Source organism: Lissotriton vulgaris, chromosome 2_1 (assembly GCF_964263255.1).
Source record: "Lissotriton vulgaris chromosome 2_1, aLisVul1.2, whole genome shotgun sequence".
In the NCBI taxonomy this organism is placed as follows: domain Eukaryota; kingdom Metazoa; phylum Chordata; class Amphibia; order Caudata; family Salamandridae; genus Lissotriton; species Lissotriton vulgaris.
In genome coordinates this window covers 1,470,131,882-1,470,155,146 of record NC_141687.1, presented here as the reverse complement: position 1 = coordinate 1,470,155,146, position 23,265 = coordinate 1,470,131,882, and the positions used below count along the sequence as shown (strand labels likewise).

The window sequence follows — 23,265 nt, the reverse complement described above, 5'->3', positions numbered from 1 at the left end:
ATGCACAGAGTGACTGACTACTACTATACTTGTGAACTTCTCTGATGTTTTTCTCTGACTAACGCCGGGCCAAAAACCGACCCTAGAAACAAAACTAGCCCCCTGACTAAAAACCAGCCCCCACCCCATCCAGCCTACTGGGGGTTTGCCCGGTGCCTGGCATTGCCTGTCCGGCCCTGCGTCCACCATCGTAATAACCCCCTTAGTGTTTAAAATGTTTTTGATGTTCTTAAATTGGCTAAATTACAGAGATATATGGGCCATTAATCCAGAGGGTGTGTACCTCGGCACATCTAAATTTTGTAAAAAAAAAAGTATTCATATTTGATTGGATGAAGGAATTTTTTTTCCGATCATCAATTTTAGTTCTGCAGATCCACATCCGGATGAACCCCGAATGATCTCATTGTCTGGCCACAACCTGGAGAAAAATTATTACCTCAGCCATTACAGGACGTAGATACTGTTACAGGAACCCAAAGCAACTCCTTTGTGATTACAATGTATAAAACATTCCAATTTAGCAAAGGTCTTACACCCTTGTTGGACCTAGGACTAGGACTAGGGGGCCGATTAGGATGGCGGTGGATCCGCATCCTCCGGGCCGGCGGAAGCCACCTCCGGCCGGGAGGATGCGGATTCACCTCCGCGGACATTGGAAACACCCACCGCCACATTAGGATGGTGGTGGGATCAGCGGCAGACGGCAAGTCCGTCCGCCACTGATCCGCTGTGTATGCACGCAAATATGGTGGCGGTGTCAAGATACCGCCAGCCATATTAGGATGTAGGCGGAAACATGCTTTTCCACGGCGGCTTTTCCGCATAATGTAATGCTTTATAAAATGTTAGAAACATATACAAATTATAAATACACATATATATATATACATATACCAGTCAAATTAAATATATATATAATAATATAAAATATTAAAATATATTTAATCTTGTACAGTTAAATTTGACACTACATTAACAGCAACAGTAGGGAAAATGTTGGATAGTGGAGGGGATAAAATTACTATTCCCACTCCAGGGAGTGCAACAGTAAGGAAAGTGTTGGATATTGGAGCGGAATAATTTACTATTCCTACTCCAGCAAGTACAACAGTAGGGAAAGTGTTGGATAGCGTAGGGGAATCATTTACTATTCCCACTTCAGGGAGTGCAACATTAAGAAAAGTGTTAGATATCGTAAGGGTAAATATTACTATTCCCTCTCCAGAGAGTGCGACAGTAGGGAAAGTGTTGGATAGCGGAGTGGATAAAAATACTAATCCCACTCAACCAAGTGCAACAGAAGGTAAAGTGTTGTATAGCGGAGGGGAATAATGTACTATTTCCACTCCAGAAAGTTCAACAGTAGGGAAAGTTTCGGATAGCGGAGAGGAATAATTTACTATTCCCACTCCAGCAGGTAGAACTGTAGGGAAAGTGTTGGATAGCGGAGTGGAATAATTTTCTATTCCCACTCTAAAGAGTGCAACAGTAGGGAAAGTGTTGGATAGCGGAGGGGTAATAATTACTATTCCCACTCCAGCTAGTGCAACAGTAGGTCAAGTTTTGGATAGCAGAGGGGATAAAATTTACTATTCACACTCCAGAGAGTGCAACAGGAGGGAAAGTTTTGGATAGTGGAGGAGTAAAAATTACTATTTCCACTCCAGAGAGTGCAACAGTAGGGGAAGTGTTCGTTAGTGGAGTGGATAAAATTTCTATACCCACTCCAGCAAGTGCCACAGTAGAGAAATTGTTGGATAGCGGAGGGGAATCATGTACTATTCCCACTCTAGGGAGTGCAACAAGAAGGAAAGTGTTGGATAGTGAAGGAGAATAATTTACTATTCCCACTCCAAGGAATGCAACAGTAGAGAAAGTGCTGGATAGCAGAGGGGATAAAATTACTATTCCCACTCCAACAAGTGCAACAGTAGGGAAAGTGTTGGATAGCGGAGAGGAATAATTTACTATTCCCACTCCAGCGAGTGCAACAGTAAGGAAAGTGTTGGATTGCAAAGTGGAATAATTTACTGCTCTCACTCGAGCAAAATAATTAAAATTAATTTACAAACGATTCATTATTTAAAAAATGTTTACCTTCCATCATAGTCCCCTATAAATGACACCACCAATATTATAAAACATAACACGATTAACATAATAAATGAATAATTAATTATTAATTAAAAATAACAAGCAATTTAAAATCAATCAATAATAAATTAATTCACACTATTAACACTATTAAACAACTTAAAATAAATATATTAAAAAATGTAAAAATAAATATTAAATTTAAATTACAATTAATATATTTATCAATTAATTATTAATAACAACCAATTAATAACTAATTAATACATTAATTACCACAATTTACCATATGAAATATTAAATACATAACTATTAATTAATATATATCACTAATTAATTAATTAATTACAATTAAATTACTTCCTACCCTATTCCCCTATAAACCATCAACAGGCTACCGAACAAAAACGCACAATTTAATTAAAATAAATTAATAGTTTCTAAAAATGATTTATTTATTAATTATAATTACATTACTTACCACCCTATTTCCCTATAAACCCACAACCCACTACGGAACAGAAATGCTAAATTTAATTAAAATTAATTAGGAACTTCTAAAAAATGTTAATAAATGTTTTATAATCAAATCACTTCCCACTCTATTCCCCTATAAACCCACAACCTGCTAAGGACCTAAAATGCAAAATGTACTTACATTTTTTAAATAACTTCTAATAATTTAACACATTTATTAAAAAACGAATGCAATACTTACACAAAAAATAGAACACATACATGTAAACTACACACTAAAATACATAACACTAAATCAAACAACTATATATTTTTGTTAACGATATTAATTACATCAATATTTTGAAAAATTATATTACTTACCTTCAACTCGATATTCTTGACAACGATGTTCTGACTGTCGATATTTTTGTAGTCTGAAATTTTGGACTCGATATTACTGCTACTTGATATTTCCTACTTAATATTATGTCTGTTCACCGGGAAGCAGACCCCCTTTGGTCGCCCGCAGGGTTTGCTGATCCCAGTATCCAATCTTGTTGCTGGGTACGTGGATTCCTCTGGTGGTTTTGGTGAAGTGCCTTCACTACCCACAGTAACTTTTCCACAGGACCTAAACAAAGGCCTCTGAAAACTGTTAAAAGCTGAGTTCTGGATCTGGATCAGACGTGATAAATGCCAGAAATCCCCAGTTATGGTCACACAGCACACTCCATGCCCTGTGCTGACCGCCTCGTTGTCCTGTTTATGGTCTTTCCTTTATACTATTTTCAAATTATTATTTTGAGCATGGCAGCTGGCAAAAGTTATGGAGTGCGTTGTGCATGTTGGTAGATAGGTGTGCACTGCTGGGTATAGGCGCAGTGTCTGTTCTGCGGTGCAGCCAAGCACTGCTACAAACCTGGTCTGGGAGCTATCCCCAGTGTGCCTGGACTTTGGCCAGATTCAGTGACAATTGCCCCTACGCTGCAGTGCCTGGCATGATGCCAGTCCCTGCCTTCAACCAGGCTGTGAGCAGGCCCAGCATTTAAACCACTGTGGGCAGGTAACTCTTGCTCTTCTAAAGAAGTGGCCATGAGCAGTGGGGGTGTTGGCAGGCCCTTTAGCCTATCCACCATCAGTGTCCATATCTTACTGTGCAATTCCTGCGACCAGGCCGGGTGCCCAACCTGCTCTATGTGCCTATTCACCATCCCCATCTTTCTGCACTACATTTTTTTCTTTACTCTTTGTATACTCGCTATTCACATGTCACTTGCAATATTCCACAAAATGGCAGCCAAATCCGAGAACTGAAAATTGCTGCTTGTGAAAGTGCGATATCCTGCTGACTACCAAGTAGCAACTTTTCTTGGTATTTTATTTTTTTAATAAAATCTTGTTTTCCATTCTTCTGATTTCTTTCCAATGCTCCTTGTATATCGGGAGCCTGTGAGGGTGCCCTCTATAATCGCCGTGGATTTTGTCTTCTGCAGTATGAAAGTTGTGATTCAGTGCAGTTACAGGATGGCCGGAAAAAAAATTGTGCCCTTCTCCATCAATCACATTTGTAAAAACAAAATAAAAAAATCATAATGTGACTGTCAGAAGTCGCGATAACTCACAGATGTACAATAGTGCCCTCTCAGAATCCTTTTTTTTACATGCTGATATCTCAATAATTGCTGAATGGATTTACACTGAATCAACAAAAGCACTATTTCTGAGTACAGATCTACTGTGATGCTTAGTTTGCAGTAAATCCTTTCATCTGTAGGATATCGTCTCAACCAAAATATCCTATGGAAGCTAAAAATGGAAAACACTTCTTTTCCCCACCCATACATTTTTTCCCCTTCCCAAATCTTCTAAAAACTTGGCATGTTTAAACTTAGCTAGATAAGCATGTTGTTGGAAATGGCCCTTTTTGCAGATTTATATCCAAACCTTTTGTTTATTCATCCTATTTTTTCCTGACCTACTGTTGTTGATTTTAGGACTCTGGGCACTTTCCCACTGCTATTCAGTGCTAATGTGCATATGCTCTCTGTGAAATTTGTATTATGGATTGGTGTTTCCATGATTGCCATATTTGATTTACTAGTCAGTCCCTAGTACAGTACACTGTGTGTGCCCAGAGCCTGTAAATCTAATGGTACTAGTGGACCTGCAACACTGATTGTGCCACCCACATGAGTAGCCCTGAAAAGGTAACTCAGACTTGCCATTGCAGAGTCTGTGCGCAGTTTGCAACTGCCACGTCGACTTGGCAAGTGCACCCACTTGCCAGGCCCTAACCTTCCCTTTCTTACATGTGAGTCACCCCTAAGGTAGGCCCATGGTACCCCTGTGGGCTGGGTGCAGTGTATGTAAAAAGGTAGGACATGCCCTGATGTGTGTGGCAAGTCCTGATAGTGAAATACTGCCAATTTAGTTTTTCACTATTGAAAGGCTACCTAGCCTATCGGAAAGCATGGGAGTTAATTTATAACATCTTATAAATATAACTTCCCATTGGGACCAGATGGGAAAATAAAGTTTAGTATGCCTAAACTCAGAATCGAAAGCTGCATCTTTTAGTAAAGGGGATTTTTACATTCTGTGTTTGAAAATACCACTTTTAGAAAGTAGGGATTTTCTTGCTTAGCCATCCTGTGTGCCTCTGTTAGGATGTGTATTGCCTGTCTGGCTTTGGAGTGACAGGGGCTGGGGATGTGCAGTGGCTTCAGAAAGTCTGGATGAGTCAGGGCTGGGCTGAAAAGACCTGGGCTGCATTCAGATTAGTGGGAGGAGTTGTCCCTAGCACCTGAATAGGCCCGGTTTGCATTTAGAGTTGTGGGAGGAGATTTCCCTTGCACCTTAATAGGCCCTGTCTGCCTTGGATAATGCTGTCTCCACCTCCTGCTGGGTAGCTGGGCCAGAGAGGACCAAATTGGATTGAACTAAGCACAGACACTCTCTGCCTGAGAGGACAAAGGAATTTGGAGAATAAATATTGGAACCCAAACCCCTAAACTTTAGAGCACTTTTGGACCAAGAAGACTGCCAAGAGCAAGATCTGGAGAAGCTGTGAGGAGGAACTACCACTTTGCTGTTTTGGCCTGTAGTGGCTGCTTCTGTCTGGGACAGTGAAAGGACTTGGCTGAACTTTCTACAACTTCGTTATTGAGTTTCTCCAAGGGCTTGAGGTAGAGCTTTCCTCCTGTTCAAGTAGCCTCAGGACCAGCAAAGACTTCAAGCTCTTCTGCCGTCAGCACTGGGATCTGTGTGATTTGTGCTGCAACAGAAGACAAGGAATCCGACGCCGTCTACGACGCCCCTGCCGACTCCGTGTCTTGAAGGCACCGCAGAGTGCACACCGCAACGCTGCACCGCAACCCTGGTCTTACCGACGCCACCATCTGACACCGCCATTGAGCCGCTGCTTGCACAGCGAACCGTGAGCACCGCATGCCACACCCCTGCACTTGCACTGCAGCGCTGATGCCTGCCGACGCTCCCGACTTCGTTTGCGAGGAGTTCGATCAGCAACGCGTGTGAGTTCAAGGGCCCGGAGACTCCTGCAGCGACCTCCAGAACTAATGCCTGCGAACGCAGTGCTTTCTGAGCTCATTGAGAAATCCCTGATGCCCTGCATTTCTAAAGGTTCTGTTTTGCGGGTCTTCCCAACACCGTAGCTGGTCCATGGTCAGCCACAACTGTTTGGATTTGTTTTTCACGACCCTATGATAACCTCAGACGGAGCTTTTGACTTCAACTTTATTTCAAGTCTATTTTGATTACGGAAGATATCTAAGTACTGTATTGTGGATTTTTATCATTTTCGGTCTTGTCATAAGTATATGAAAATATTGTATATTTTTCTGAACTGGTGTGGTGTCCTTTTGTAGTGCTTTCACTGTGTTACTGTTGGTTATGTGCAAATGCTTTACACAATGCCTCTGAGATAAGCCTGACTGCTGTACCAAGTTACCAAGGGGGTGAGCACGTTTTTCGTAGGAGTGTAACTCCCTTATCCTGACTAGAAGGAAGGGTCTCTACTTGGACAAGGTGCAAACCATTGCCAACTAGAAAACCCCATTTCTAACACATCTGATTTGCCAAATTTTGTGAACATCCTGCCACAGTGTCAGTCAAAAGTTATTGGCAAATCCAAAAGTGCCTTTTCAAAGGAAAGTTTGTCTCAGCCATAACTACACAGTATTGTCCCCCACTGTGTAATACCAAGAAAACATACATTTATAAAAGAGTATAGTTACAGACATTAGAAATAATGTATAATTGTATTGTTCTTTAAACCAGTAAATTCTTAAAATAAACACTCACTTTAAAGTTTTTGTTTGTTTTTGAGTTTTTTAGGGAAATACAACTAAATAAGCACTGCCTTAGTTACAATTGTGCTTTCAAAGAAAGGGTGCATGGAAGAATTTGAAAAACTGAAGAAAAACATCTACTTGTAAGCTTGCTGATAATCTTGTTCTGCTGTGCACAACTTATCAATTTACCACACTCCGTACAAAAAAGTTGGTTTGTTTGGAAGCATGGATCAGTGGATTTGTACTGGCCGTGCAATTTATCAGCTGGCACGATCTGTGGGGTAGAAGAAGATGTTCCTTCCTCTTCAAGCTCTCCCATCCTATTTATTTTCTCAGCAGAGAGCTATTTCAAACATTGCCAAACATTAAGATGATTATGCATGTTGGCCATTCTAAAGCTGCACTTGCCTGTTTCTACTGCTGGGTTTCTTTTTATACAAAGGGGAGGTAACCTACTTAGATGTAAGTTTCTTTTCACCAGATAGAATAGTGGAAATCATTCTGAACTATGGATTCTGGTGGATTCTTGCTAACTTCAGTATCCGCAATCTCAAGTTCTTCTTCCTCTTCTCATTACCTTTTGGATTTCTGCTCTCCTGTGTGTCCAGTTTAGAAGGCATTTCAAAAATGTAAATAGTTTTCTTCCCTAAAAAAATAAAACTACAGATAAATAACGTAACTGTCTCCTTTGCTGTAGGACTGTAATGGCAAGGAGGGCCATGAAGAGTTTCAGAAACCTAAGAACTATTTGAAGGGGTATGAGTACGTGGTGAGAATCCAATCAAACCTCTGTAATGCTCCATAGAGAGCCCATGCTCTGTAGAAAAAAAGATCTCACCCTTTTGCAGGCACCATGTGGAAGCCATCTCTGGGCAGATTTGAGTAAACACTGGGAAGGTATGCTATTTTGCAAAAGACAAAGATCACTACTGGGTTTAGGCTCCCAACAGTAAGGCTAAGCCTTCAACAAGTACAGAACTTACCAAATGTCAATACTGCTTCCTTATTCAAATTCTTTCTTCAGCTTAGTCCTATTGAAAATACTACAACATGGACTGCAGACTATTTTTTTTGTCAGAAATCAATCTTATTTTTATAATTTTTTTTAATGTATACATTTTTTTAAACATTACGTTCTTCTTTTTGTCCTATTTAAACATCACACTCCTACTACTCACTCACACCACACTCTTTATTCTTTTCAACCATTTATTCCTCCCCTATCTCACCACATTCTTCTCTTTCATTCAATCGCTGCACACACACACACCCTGTTTTTTTGAAAAAGAAACGTATTAATCCTTGTTTCTAAATCTAGCCATAGTTTACATTCTAGACATGCATATTCACAATTCTTTTCATTTTGTTTTTTCAAAAATCTTATGGCTAATAACACAAAATAGTCTATGTGTTTCGAACTCTTGCCCTTTCTAGAGTTCTCTTCAGGACCACGCAGCTGAAACGCAAAACAAACAATATAGATCTTAATATCCTCTTAGAATCCTCTGCCGCTTAAAATCTGAATAAACCTATTCTCAGCTGTTTCTCACCTTTCATGAACCTTGTTCCGGTCAGTCATAACTTTGCATTGTCAAAGAATGTACCTGTATTAAATTAACAGAACCGTCTTAGTAGATGTCTTAGCTTGTATTTATGTCTGGTGTTTGTTGGATGTTAAAACAAACTTACATGCATACTTCGGCAAACTTTTCTTCAATGATCGCGGAGTGTGAACAATAAGCTCCTACGTACTCCTGCATTGAAAACCAATCTATTAGCCATGTGTCCAGAGACAAATTTAGAAGCTTGCTACATATATACAATATTGATGTGCAGAAAACTGCTTACTTGTATAGGAATGGTGTTGCTCACGGAGGGAGGAGGCACTGGTCTGTGTTTTTGTTTGATGGTTTCTAGACGCGTATGAACCTACGATTCAAACAGACTAATTATACATTGGTGCCGAACTCTATACATCCGGTATCTTCACATCTTACACAACTCTTACCTTCTGGTTTTGAATGATCTTTAATCCATTGGTCGACTCTCAAAATCATATTCTTCTGTGGCGGAGTCTATCCTTCCGCCCTGTGCGATCGCAACCAGTGATCCTTAGGAAATAGAGGATCTTTCCAGCAACAACAAATCCCTTTTTTAGGGAGAGGTCAACAGAGAGCTCGAGGACGCTCGCAATGCAATCAGCAACCGTGGGAAAGGTCTACCCGCTGCCAGAACTACAAAAATTAAAACTATCGCCAATATATAATTTATCTAAATACATGTTAACAATAGAAGAGGAGAGTATATTGAGTAAAGGATTGTCGTTTGTTCCTTCCAGAAAAACAGAGGCAATCGAGTTTTGCCGCAAAATAGAATTGAAAACCTTCTTTGCGGGTAATCTTCTAATACAAACAGTGGAGACTACAGGACTAAAGAAAAAATCAACCTTCTGCCCACCGTCCAATAAAATCCCAAAGGAAGTTCTAACATTTGAAAAAACAATCCTATCGGCCCTAACAGAAATGGAGAAAAAAAGAGGGTGGACTAAATATAATACATCAGAATTGGAGATGGAAGCTCTAAAAAAACCTAAAGAACGACACCTCTGTGATAATAAAATAGGCAGACAAAGGGGGATCAATTGTCATATGGAACAAAGACAACTACACCTCTGAAGTAATGCGACAACTAAATGACATTAAATGTTATCGCAAGATTAATAAAGATCCAACTTCAGAATTGAAAAACATTCTTCAAGTCATTTTGGATAAGGGCTTCACTCAAGGTCTGATAGGTTAAAAGGAATTTGAATATCTGAAAAATAAGAATCCAAGAATTCTTCTTTTTTATATGCTTCCAAAGGTACATAAAAATGAAACCACTCCACCAGGCCGTCCTATTGTTTCAGGATGTGAATCACTCATGGAACCGATCTCCAAATTTGTTGACTTTTTTCTGAAGCCATTCATGTCAGAGGTTAAATCTTTTTTAGGAGACACAACGGACTTCATTAATAAATTGACTATGACATCTTTTGAAGAAAATTTACATTATTTAGTCACACTCAATGTGGTATCTTTATACACCCAGATCCCACAACAGGAAGGATTAGAGGTGATTGAATCCTTTCTCGAAAGTAGAGAACGACCAAGTCGAGTTCCGACAGAATTTATTATGGAGTTGGGAAATTTTGCCCTTAAAAAAAAATATTTCAGTTTCAATGGGGACTTCTACTATCAAATACGGGGAGTGGCAATGGGATGCCCTTTTGCCCCAGAGTTAGCCGTTTTCTTTATGGCCAAGTATGAAGAACAATTCATTTATCAAAATAACCCTTTTTCAGAGTACATTGAAACATGGAGTCGTTACATTGATGATATTTTTATGGTCTGTTCTGGAAATGAGGAGGATTTGGTACGATTTCATGAGTGGCTGAATAATCGAACGAAAGACATCAAATTCACTATCAATTTTTCAAAAACAAAAATGGCATTCTTGGATGTTGAAGTTTACCCAGCAGAAGGAGGCCTGGTGACAACTCTGCACAAGAAAGAAACAGACCGAAATAAGGCACTGCACTTTTGTAGTAATCATCCCAGAAATCTTAAAGAAAATCTGCCGTACGGGCAGTATCTTCGAATAAAAAGAAACTGCCACTTCAAAGATGAGTACATGTTACATGCAATGAAACTGACTGAAAATTTGAAAGAGAGAGGATACCCCAAAAAACTCCTAAAAAGATCAATGAAGAGAGCGTGGTGGACTCCAAGGGAGATTCTGCTGGAAAAAAGGAAAATAGCCCAACCAGAGAGAGTGGTATGTGTGTCTACATTCTGTCCGAACTCAAACCTTCTAAAGAAAGTTGTCAATCAAAATTGGCACTTGGTCAAAAATCTGAATGAAAGTCTACAAAATCCACCTCTATGTGCCTTTAAAAAGGACCACAGTGTGGCCAACCAGATTGTAAGAGCAGCAATGCCCCCCAGACATCAAAATACAGTAAGATATTTTTTAGGGTTACCACCAGTGCAAGGACACCACAGATGTGGGTCACACATCTGCTGCACAAACACAGAGGAAGGGGTTCTTTTTGAGCATAACAAAATATATTGGAGACATGAGGCATTTACAAATTGCAAGTCACGGAATGTGATATATGGCATTAGATGTCCTTGCAAGATGTTGTATATGGGTAAAACTACCCAGGAAGTAAGAACAAGAATTACACAGCACAAATCCAGGATAAGGAGGAACATCTTAACAGCGCCACTGGTGAATCACTGGAAACTACACCATCAAACAGAGAATGAGTTAGTGTGGACTGTGATTTCTAAAGTTGAGCAGGACACCAGAGAAGGAGATGTCGAAGAAAAGCTATCAAGGAGAGAGGCAATGTTGATTGTCAAATACAATACTGTGGTAGATGGACTCTACAAACCGGGCTGATCAGGCTATCGTTTCTACGGCCAAAAATGAAGAACATGCCAAGGGACTATATTTATACAATATGGGAGAACCACTAAAATAGAAGGCTTAACAAACATCAGGAAGATGCATTTTGAGAATGCCATGTTAAAGTCATAACGTCACAAGGAGCATGGCAGAATTAATGAATAGATACAAAGGAAATGCGGAAAAGACCAATATCAATAAGAGGGAGTGTTCGAGCCTGGCACACATTTGATTAGTGAGACGTTAGTATTGCTCATGCAAATATAGACTAAGAAAGCTGACAACAACATCATCACTCAGTTGATGAAGTTCAGAGGAAAAGTTTTGTTCTGTCTCCAGATAAGAGCAGAATCCGTGTTAGAAATAATTAATAATGTCTTATTATGACAGAGGAATATTGTCCAGCCTAGGAGAACAAACAATTTCTGGGAAGGATTATTACAAGCACTACAACTCCCAAGCTGCCTGTAAAAACACGTAACATAACAACGCATTGGATTCGTGGCATTTTGATGTGAATACACGGGCCGAAGCATCTGAAGACTGAGTAGATGCACTACAACTCCCATGAACCTAGATAAATACGTGACATAAGCATCGCCTCAGAAACGTCTGATTGCAAGGTAAACACATGGGCTGAAGTATCCGGAGAGTGTCCACTGAAAATAGAATCCGAACAAGCAGGTAATTTGGTAGATGAGGAATGTTGTGTTGAATAAGTTAAAATGACATAAGAAGGAAGAGGCTCAATGGAATCTTTATTGTTATAGATTCAACCTAGACACGCGGGCATAGAAACGAGTCCGCTGGTTGCGATCACACAGGGCGGAAGGATAGACGCCGCCACGGAAGAATTTGATTTTGAGAGTCAACCAATTGATTAAAGAACATTCAAAACAAGAAGGTAAGAGTTGTGCAAGATGTGAAGATATCGGATGTATAGAGTTCGGCACTAATGTATAATTAGACCGTTTCATTTGTAGGTTCTAAACGCGTCTAGAAACCATCAAACAAAGACACAGACCAGTGCCTCCTCCCTCCGTGAGCAACACCATTCCTATACAAGTAAGCAGTTTTCTGAACATCAATATTGTATATATGTAGCAAGCCCCTAAATTCGTCTCTGGACACATGGCTAATAGATTGGTTTTTAATTCAGTAGTACGTAGAAGCCTATTATTCACACTCTATGATATTCGAAGAAAAGTTTGCCGAAGTATGCATGTAAGTTTGCTTTAACATCCAACAAACACCAGACATAAATACAAGCTAATACATCTACTAAGACGGTTCTGTTAATTTAATTTAATACAGGTACATTCTTTGACAATGCAAAGTTCTGAATGACCAAAACACGGTTCATGAAAGGTAAGAAACAGCTGAGAATAGGTTTATTCAGATTGTAAGCGGCAGAGGATTCTAAGAGGATATTAAGATCTATATTGTTTGTTTTGTGTTTCAGTTGCGTGGTCCTGAAGAGAACTCTAGAAAGGGCAAGAGTTCGAACCACGTAGACTCTTTTTTGTTATTAGCCATACGATTTTATAAAAAAATAAAATGAGAAGAATAGTAAATATGCATGTCTAGAATGTAAACTATGGCTAGGTTTACAAACAAGGATTAAAAAGTTTATTTTAATAAAAACAGGGTGTGTGTGTGTGTGTGTGCAGCGATTGAATGAAAGAGAAGAATGTGGTGAGATAGGAGAGGAATAAATGGTTGAAAAGAATAAAGAGTGTGGTGTGAGTGAATATTAGGAGTGTAATGTTTAAATAGGACAAAAAGAAGAAAGTAATGTTTAAAAAAAAATTGATACGTAATTTTTTAAAAATAAAAATAAGATTGATTTCTGACAGAAAAAGTTGTCCGCAGTCCATGTTGTTGTATTTTCAGTAGGACTAAGCAGAAGAAAGAATTTGAATAAGGAAGCAGTATTGGCATTTGTAAGTTCTGTACTATTCTGCAAAAGAAGCATGTCCAAGTAACAGAGGCGGCAGAGCCAAGACGGATGGATTTCCATGTTGCCACTTTGCAAATATCACTAAGAGTAATATTTTTCATACATGCAGCAATAGCCCTGGTTGAATGAACATTTGGTCTACCTGATTAAACCTTATTAACAAACTGATAACTTAGCATTATACACAAACATTGTCTGCATATTTTTCTCCTTTTCGCCAGCTAGCAAATGTAGCCAAATCTCCACTGTTTAAATATATGGTTTATTTATGGTAAGTGTTCTGGAAACCCAGCATATAAATGGGCATGTGGTAAATGAAGATACAGGACAGCCAGTACTTTAGGTGAAACAGGATTAGGTTTATTCTTAAGGTAGGAGTTACAGGTAAAGTAGGTAGAAGGAAACCCTACTGGTAGCAGCCTCCTAGCTACTCAACCCACGTATTCAACTGACACTCTCGCAAACCATGCACACGCCAGCCTTCTAATCACATCACAATCACTCTGACTAACAGAGGATATAACACTAAGAGGAGAATACATGGCAAATATGAAGATACCACAGGGCACATTCTATTTTTATATTTATACCATATTTCTATATTTATATTATATAGTCTACTGTTTATGACTTTAATGAATTAATGAAGATTCCTACAATGCAGAACTATACTTTGAAGTAAGTCACTTTTCCATCCTGTGACATGAAGATTTTATTTTATTGCCTATTTCTTCACAGGATTAATTCCTGCCAAAGGAGTGGTGGAAGTTACTGTTCAATTTACACCATTTGAATACGGAACTGCTCACATGGAATTACAGTTATTGATTTCTCAGTTTAATTCTAAGCCATTTACATGTGTTTTTACGGGGACATCATCTCCTCATCTAGCAGTTAAGTATGTTATAATTATTGTTTTTTCTTATTTATCTCAAGTTAAAAAATACCTTATACAAAATGTAACTTGCTTTGTATTGAAGTTTTATTTAAAGGGAGTTTAGCAACATTTATGCCTAATATTTTGAATCTACATAAGAACGGAGTGTAGTGCGTAATGCAAGTATCACCCTTTGAATCTGAAGTTTACCTAATGCTGCTTTAACATAAACCATGTAATTGAAGAGAGGTAACTTACATTTTATATTCTGACGACAGTAGTTGCAAACATAATGAACAGCTATAAGCAAGACACATACAACAGTTACTAGAAAAGTAATACGTATTAAATATGTTGAATACAATTTAATCCATGCTGTGTTCAAGATTTGCTTACAGCTTGTTCCAGATTAGCTCTTATTCCTGTGGACCATTTCATGAGAGATAAATGTATACATTTGTTTTTTGAGAGACATAGCACATTAAGTTCTACCCAATTCTCATTGTAGCTTGGAGTGTGTTTATTTCTCAAGATCCTTGTTGTCTGCATTTTCAGTGATTATCGGACAAAAGGTGTGGTGGGGTAGTGGTTCAGTTGATAATTCTTTCCCTTTAGAATGGAATTTTCCCAACTCTGAGTTAAAGTTCATCTTGCAACATCTTAAACATTCATAGATTTTGTTCAGCATTGTTTTATTTCAGCGCATGTTGCATCAAATTAGCAATACTCATTTCTTTTAAACCTCTACACAATGTATTAGGATCACTTCCTGAAATAATGAAAGTTTATAAGAGTTCACAACATTTTTGTAACAAAACAGGATATTCAGCTGTACGATAGTTGTTAGGAACAAGGTATCTGTTATTAAGGTGTAACCTTACATATTATGGTTCTTGTTGGCATTTTGCAAAGACACCTGCAAATTGTTCTCCAGTTTGACATCCGTAGTTCATAGTGAAATGTTTAGCATGCCTTAATGATGTAAACTTTACTGTAATTTCACCACAAACACCCTGCAAGGTATCCCTTCTTTCTTCAGAGGTTAAACATCTTTGATAATTGGTTTAGTAATTGTTTGAAACGTTTCATAAATCAAGAACTTTACTTGTATTTTAGCAACGGGTTGATTTGTGAGAAGAGATGTTTAGATAGACGATGATTATCCCAGGAAAGGCAAAAAAACTTTGAAAAAGTGTCTTCAGAATATGTCCACATTAAGGGGCCGATTAGGATGGAGGATTTTCCGCCTCCTCCGGGCCGGCGGAAGCCACCTCCGGCCCGGAGGAGGCGGAAAATCCTCTGCGGAGTCACCAAAGACCCACCGCCGCATTACGATGGCTGGTGGGTCTTGGTTTCTGTCCGCTGCTTTTCCGCCGCGGTCGGATTACAACCGCGGCGGAAAAGCTCTCATTTGGCTGGCAGTGTCTATCAGACACCACCAGCCAAATTAGGAAGCATTAGTAAACATGCTTTTCCGCGGCGGTTTTTCCTCCGTGGAAAAGCATGTGTACTTTTGATTTTGGGGGCCCGTTGCGGGCCCCCAGGGTGTTGGCGGGTGGGGGGTGCACATGGGGGGTACCTATGGTACCCCCCAGCATTTACATGCACAATGCGGCAGGCACCGCGCGGTGCCTGCCGCTTTGTGCATGTAAATGTAAAACATGCACTTTTAACATTGCGGCGGGTGCTGCTTGAAGCAGCACCCGCCGCAATGTTAAATATCCAGGATGTGACCGCCAGGGTGGCGGTCACATCCTAATCGCACATGAGGGAACGCCGCAGCCCCTGCGGACGTTCCCTCATACTCTGGGGTCGCGGACGGACTCAAGTCCGTCCGCGATCCTAATCGACCCCTAAATTAATAAGAAATAAGTTACATTTATTACACTTTAACCCAAAAAAGAAGCAATAAAATGCCAACTCAGAGTAAAAAAATGACAAATCTTCTGAAATGAAGACCATTTGTTCATTATTTAATAAACTCTATGAGATTTTCTAAACCAGGAGTGATCCGATTTTTTCAAAAGTGTCCAACCACCCTTCATCTCTGCTATCTCTAGGCAGGTCTCTTCAAGAGATTTTTGAACAAATGTATCCCAAAGCAGCATCAAATTTATTAATTCATAAAGAAAACGTGATTAAAAGAACACAATGATACCCTGGAACTAACAGGAATATATTCAATTCAAACCTAAAAGTTATTATTTACTTAATTATTGAAAATACAATGTTTGATGCATTTTCAGTATACAGTTGGAAATCAAATGATATCATTTAGATTTAAAGATCAACAGGGACCCAGTAGTTTGTCTAAAGAGGACTTAAGACTTATCAAATGACTACTTATTAACATATACATTACGAATGAGATGGGTAAAAAATAAGTGGAGCTGCATGAATCAATATTTGAGCATTTATTCTCCACATATTAAGGTGTATATTTATCTAATTGATGATTTAAAGCTTTTATTCAAACTGACACTTCAGAAACTGGAAGCGATTTATAATAACAAAGAAATATTTGCCTAAATTTGTGGTGTTAGCTGTGCATGATATTCAGAATATTAATAAGGGCCTACATTTGGGGCATAAATACTCTTCAGGTAGACTGATTGCATGCTGAATGGAGTCACTACATCAACCATTTTCATTTTAATGAAATTACTTTTTATAATTGGTTATATCGACATTCTCACCATTCATATCAAATTTGAGGGATTTTCCTACAAAACTCGAATAACTATCAATAGTAGAAACACGTCTAGTATTAAGTACTCAATGCTTGGGGCACACTCTAGATGTCCTGTCTGCACCCTTAGGACAAGCCACAGTAACAGACAACTCCCCCATTCCACAACATCCTTCCTTTCAGTATCTTCACATCTATCAGTAACAACACTTCGTAAACAATAAAAACCAACAAACTCATAAAGACAATGGAAAAAACTAGACATCCAGCAACTAAACACCCACCTTGAAAGAACCCTGTGAACCATGCGGCCAAAAGACATATACACATTCTACAACTGGATTTCCACTGCACTGGACAAACAGATACCAATAAAAACTACATCAAGGGTTTACCACAATAAGCACACCACAGGGTTAATGACCACATAAAAATAATGAAAACACAACTCGGTAAACTACAATGCACATGGAGAAATCAGGAGATGAAACAACAAAACTACACTACTCCAATATAACAGCGCCTCAAAAGAGCCATCAGAACCACAAAAACACACCACTATTCCACAAGCACTGAAGCAGACTGCAGTTCTAAAGAGCTCCATAAAATTCCAACAGAATTACGCAATCCAGACTGCTTAAACACAGAAACACCACAATTATTAGACTTCTGTGACAAAATCGCCAATGTTTTGATCTAAAAATATTTAAAGATGGAGAATGACCTTAAAATGAACACAAATAGCACCAAAGCCAGGCATAACCTAACCACCACAGAAAGAGACACCAATAATCATCCACAAATGCATATCTTCAATACCTCGTCACAAAAATATTTTCTTGAAATTATAATTGCAGCCAGATTATCAGGGGGTACAGCGCCCCCAAAATCTTTAAACCTATCCTTCACTCAACCAGGGCAAAGGAGTTAGCCAGATGCCTACTCAACTTGTCCCTAGAAAAAGGTTCATTCCGACCTGAGTTGAAAACCTCCTGCATTAGACCTCTTCTCAAAACGAAAAACCTTGTCCCATCTTGCCCATTACACTACAGGCTGGTATAAAATGGAAACTTTATAAGAGAACAATGTTTACTCAATTCTCTAACTTTGCCGAACATTATGGCTTACTGTCAGACCAACAATCTGGTTTCAGACCAGACAGAGGCAGTGTCCAAATGCAAAAAGTAACAGAGAGTAAACGCTCAAACCAAGGGGACAGGGTTGGCTAGACCAAGTTTACAAGTGCTTTCCCTGGCAACTATTAAACCTGGCAGCCAATTTCACTACACACAATTCAATCTGGCCTCTACCACATCCACAAGCTCATACTGCACCATAAGGCAAAAGAGGATACCACAAAACCTTAGAAAAATATGTATAGTTTTAATCCTACCATCTGTGTTAAAAATATAATTATATAATATAATATATAACTCCATTTGTTGAGCGCCTGGTTACACCCAACGGTGTGTCCTCGCGCTTGGATCCAGACCCCTAAAGGAGGACAGGGAAAGCACCTCACAGAGAGAGACGGATACAAACGCATATTGAGAGTCTCAAATTATGGATAGAATAAAAAGATTTTTAGACCTTTGCGGAAGATGCTCTCAGATGGTTCGGCTCTCAGGGTCAGTGGTAAGGTGTTCCACTTTTTAGCTGCCAGATAACCAAATGATCGCGCTCCCATTCTGGCCCTTAGGAATTTGGGCACTTTGACCAGATGTGTCCCGATGACCTCAGAATGCATACGGTGTTATAAGGGTTTAAAATGAGGTGAAGAGAACATGTATCAAATATCTTTAAAACTGTGAAGATCACGATAACACCAATTAATCTGTCTTTAACTGTACTCCTCTACTTAAAATATCATCGACTGTCTATGATTTTTAATTACTAACATATGGAAACACCCTGTGCTCATCCATTGTGTCTTAATATTTTGCCCAAAAGGTAAGATGGAGTTGATATATAAATTCAACCTCCTTCAGCACTACCACACATATGAATCTTCCATAATTAAAACCAAACAATTTCATGTACATCTACGAAATAGAAATAACATATTTAGGACATGGCCAAACTTCCACATAATATAATCAACATATAGCATCCTATCATCACAAAGAGACAGGATTTGAATATTTCCATACAAAAAAAGTCATATATTTCTCCACATTAAAAAATAAAAACACTCACAGGCTAACAAAGCTTATGATTAGAAATAAAACGAGGAATCCACCCAGTAGAACGTGGTACACATAATAATTTCACTTCCATGATGCATACCCACGTACAAGGATTGCAGTGTTCATACTTAAGTGAAGTAAAACACGCTCAATCTGCTGGGACTCAGACCATTAACATGTTGCAGACAGATTGCATGAACCCTCAATCATCTAATGTTGTTCTTATTCTATATAAACATCCTACCAAATTCCTAAATCTCCCACTATAAGTCATGACTGAACCATCAATCATCCACTGTGTCCAGCATATATATAGGTCTAAAAACATCATGATAATCCCCTTTCGGTATCCCATCTACCTTTCTCATTGTATTACATACATGTCATTACACCTTCCACATCTCACGTTCTCCACAATTCTTACCACAGTGTGCAGGAATTTTGTTTGGAAGTTTTTCTCCACTTTGTGATAACTGTCTTCATTGTGCAAAATGTTCTGGGTACCAAGTGGTATGTTTTCAACTCTGTAAAACCAGCAGAACCCACCTATTCTGTCGCCTCTCCTTATATTAAGATAAGTCTGGAAGACGCTTACAAAATCCTAGGCCTCACGCCATTTGAAAGGGAAGAAGCCACAGCAGACCTTACAAGGTCCCCAACAGAGAAATGATTAACTTGACAGAAGGTGGTGTGGCAGAAGAAAGCCAAAGGTCCGGAGGAGAAGGAAATTTAGGGGGCTGGAGAGAAATGATCAAGCACCCTAAAGGGGAAAGCAAGGACAATTCTGCTTTAGAAGAGTCCCATTAGGTGGGCTGGTATGGTGAAATGGTGATGGCAGTGGAAGATGAAGTTACAGCTTCTTGTTTTTGTACTTCAGACAAGCACTGCAATGATATGCATGATATGGGTGAACATTAATCTTCGTTGCTGTGATGGTAGAAAGATTTGCCTTACATTAAGTCAATGGTCTGTTAGAACTAGATGGAGGTAAGGTTTAGCAGGGTGCATACTCCAATTATAGTAAGCAGTGTAGTTCTGCAGGTTCATTTTTCTGAGTTGTGGGTTGGGAAGGTGAGTGGAGGGTGTCAGGTGGGAAGGGTCTCTTTTGCAGAGTGGTGAAGAGGTCATGTGCACCGTGCTGGAGGATGAAAGGAGAGTCACAATATATAAACATTTAGGTTTAGCCTGCCTGTACTCAAATTAACCATAGAAATGTCCAAGCGCCAATTGTTGCCTCAAGCATCTATTACATTAAATGGTTTACTTAATAAAGAAGACTGTCTTCTTAATGAGGCCAACTTACTGTAGTCGAAGGCGCTGTGCCTGCCATCCAAATTTCAGAGCACGGTCACTCTTAACCAATAATAAGAGGGTGTCAGGGGTGGGAATCGTCATGAGAAAAAAATTCTAATGTATGTTTGATAGCTACAAATTCAATGAGTAGAAGAGGTGGATCACACACGGGGACAATGGGGTTTCATGCAACCCTTCCTTTAATGTACATACAGACCAGAAACAGAAAGCCTTCATTCACACTACAGTACACCTCATTTTAGAATGGATTCAGAAGTCATAGTTGTAGGGGGAGATTTTCATTTAGTGATTTGTCCACTTAGATAAAAATAAAAAACTGTACCAATTTGTGGGCATTAGTGCAATCTTAGTATTGGGTAATGCCTTGCTAGAAGATGTAGGTCTCGTGGAAAGTTGGTGTCATCAGCATTCTCTGAAGGTAGCCCCTCCCATTAATCTGAAGCCCTTAAACTTACACCAGGCTAGGCACTTATTGTTCTATAAAAGGCTCCAATGCAGTTTGGAAGAGGAACACCAACCAACCCATATCCCTTCTGATCACAGGCCGCTTTAGTTTAATTCAGTTGACTTGCAACCACATAAAGATGTGACAGAATGAAACTCCTGGTATCAAAGAACTCAGATAGTGATGAGGTGAGTAAAGTCATGCTAGGGGATGCCATCATAATCTTTGTACTGGAGGTAACCTGTTTCGAAATAATGCTGGTAGTCTTCTTAGCAAAACTCAAGAAAGAGCTACCTATGGCTCGGGGGGACATAACCAAATAGATTTACAAACAGAATAGAGGAGAGTAATAATGATAATAAAATAGATCCAAAACCTAGAAATTGACGAAGCAAACTACCTGCTATCTAAATTGGATGTTAAATATTTCAAGCAGGCAACTAAGCCTGGTGATTAAACTTAGGAACATGTCTGTCTGTAGTCACATCACTGTGATCATAAACTATTCAGGAACTTAACCCTCTGGGGAGAGCCAGACCAATTGTGAAGATGGAATAGAGCACAACAATTGGGCCATCTTGTCAAACAATTTGCCTGGGAACAGAGAGATTAGAGCTCCATAGCTAAGGAGGAGGGTCTCGCTGCTATTTGCACTCTGGAGTCATTCAAGGCTCTAGGTCCTGATGGAGTTTCAAAGAGGATTAATATTTTCAGGGTTGTGAGGAAGTACTTAACAAGATTGCCCAAGTATGAATGACTGCAATGGCCACAATATATGCAATCTTCTTCATTTTTAAGTCTGGTAAGGACCCGGCTGTGTCCACCTTCAATATTTCATCTCTCTCTTTAACCGTGATGTGAAGATCCTTACGAAACTTTGCCAGCAGGCCTTAATGGGGAGATTGTCCTGATGCACGCTGATCAAACTGTCTTCAGAGTAGACAGACAAATGAGTGACAATACTAAGAAGGATTTTTATACCCTAGACATCTTAAAGAGGAGTAGTGGAGAGACTATGTTACTGTTACTCGAATCCCAAAAGTCTTTGATAGAGGTGACTGGACTTTCGTGTGAGAACAACTTGCAGATGATGGATCTAGGGGAAAGATTTTTGAGTTGGATAATGGCTACATATCAGCTGACATCATTGAGGAAAAGTGTTAATGCAGTACTTTTGAAATTAGTTTGAAAGAAATTGGTTGGGTGACATGGCAGAGGAGGCTGCTCTACTCTCCTCCTTGCTTCACCATAGCACCCCTTGCTCAACACATTAGTCCAATGCAGGGATATAGAGATTGCATTTGGGAAAGAGGAGTTCAAACCATACACATTTACCAATGAGATTCTAGTGTCTCTTATTGACCTGAATACTTTTTAATAGTGAGTTAGTGGTTGACTTACAACTCTACTAGCCAGTCACTGGTTTTAAAACCAGAGTGTCTCAAGTTAAACTAAGTAACATAGGTAAGTTAAACACACTTTTGCAATCCACTCCTTTTCAGTGGTCGAATGAGGGAATCTGTTATCTCAGGATAAGCCTGGCATCCATCCTGCAAGCCATACAAGAGAACAATTCCACCATTCTTTACAAAAAATTTAAAACAGACCTTGCTACTTGGATACATTAAACAATATCAACAGCTGGTAAGATTGCAGCACTAACAGTGTCAGTTCTCCCCAGGATCCTCTGGGTTTTAGGCACTGTTCATGTGGCACAAGAAGAGGGCATAAAGAAATTATAAGAGATCTACACAGACTGCATATTGGAGTAGGAAGGCTAGGTTAGGGCAGGTTTACTGTATGCTCAGCACGTAAGAGATAAGACTGGATGTCCTGAGCCCTGAGGTAATATAAATTTTATGGTCATGTTGTGTTCCCTAGCGAGTACCCCACCGACTCCATGTACGAGTTAAAAGTGCATGTAACTTCCCTCCTGTACCAGCTATGAAGACGCAAATACATTTGCGTCCAACGTTAACTTGTCCTCTTTCAGACCCACCATGAATGGGTTTGATGGTCCGTTCCTAAGTATGCTATGCCAACGTCTTTTTGAAGTGTACTCCTACGTTTTTCAGCCTGGCTGAAAGTAGGCCCTGAATCTCTGCCACCGAGCCTCTTTTCTGGCTTCTGACTGCGAGGGCCTCTGCCCAAGCAGCCCCCGTACCCGTGAACTCTGACTTACTTCTAGCGCGGCCCTCCGTGCTCAGCTCAGCCTGCTGCCTGCCAAGATTGACTATAACCTTCGAGTTATCTGTTTTCCTCCCCGAAGATACATTCCGGCCTGCTAGCTTCAGTAAACATCCTTCCTCAGCTACAGGGCTAAAGGGCCGACCTGTCTTTATGCAAGTAATTCATAGCCTCTGTTGCCATGCTTCCATGGAAGGCCCCATGCCCCCACGCTTCTCATACAGACACTCAGGCGCTTATACACGCACTCACAGCAAGTATAGAATAGCTTCTGCTCTAGAGACCT

General features: G+C 39.6%; 1 protein-coding gene across 1 annotated transcript in view; it reads left to right on the top strand.

Annotated features, from left to right (window-relative positions):
- Positions 1–23,265, top strand: part of CFAP221 (cilia and flagella associated protein 221) — a 663,664-nt gene that overhangs the window by 198,785 nt on the left and 441,614 nt on the right. Inside the window, exon 8 of the mRNA XM_086957336.1 lies at positions 14,020–14,179. Coding sequence (XP_086813462.1) covers positions 14,020–14,179 — 160 coding nt within the window. The remainder of the gene's footprint in view (positions 1–14,019; positions 14,180–23,265) is intronic.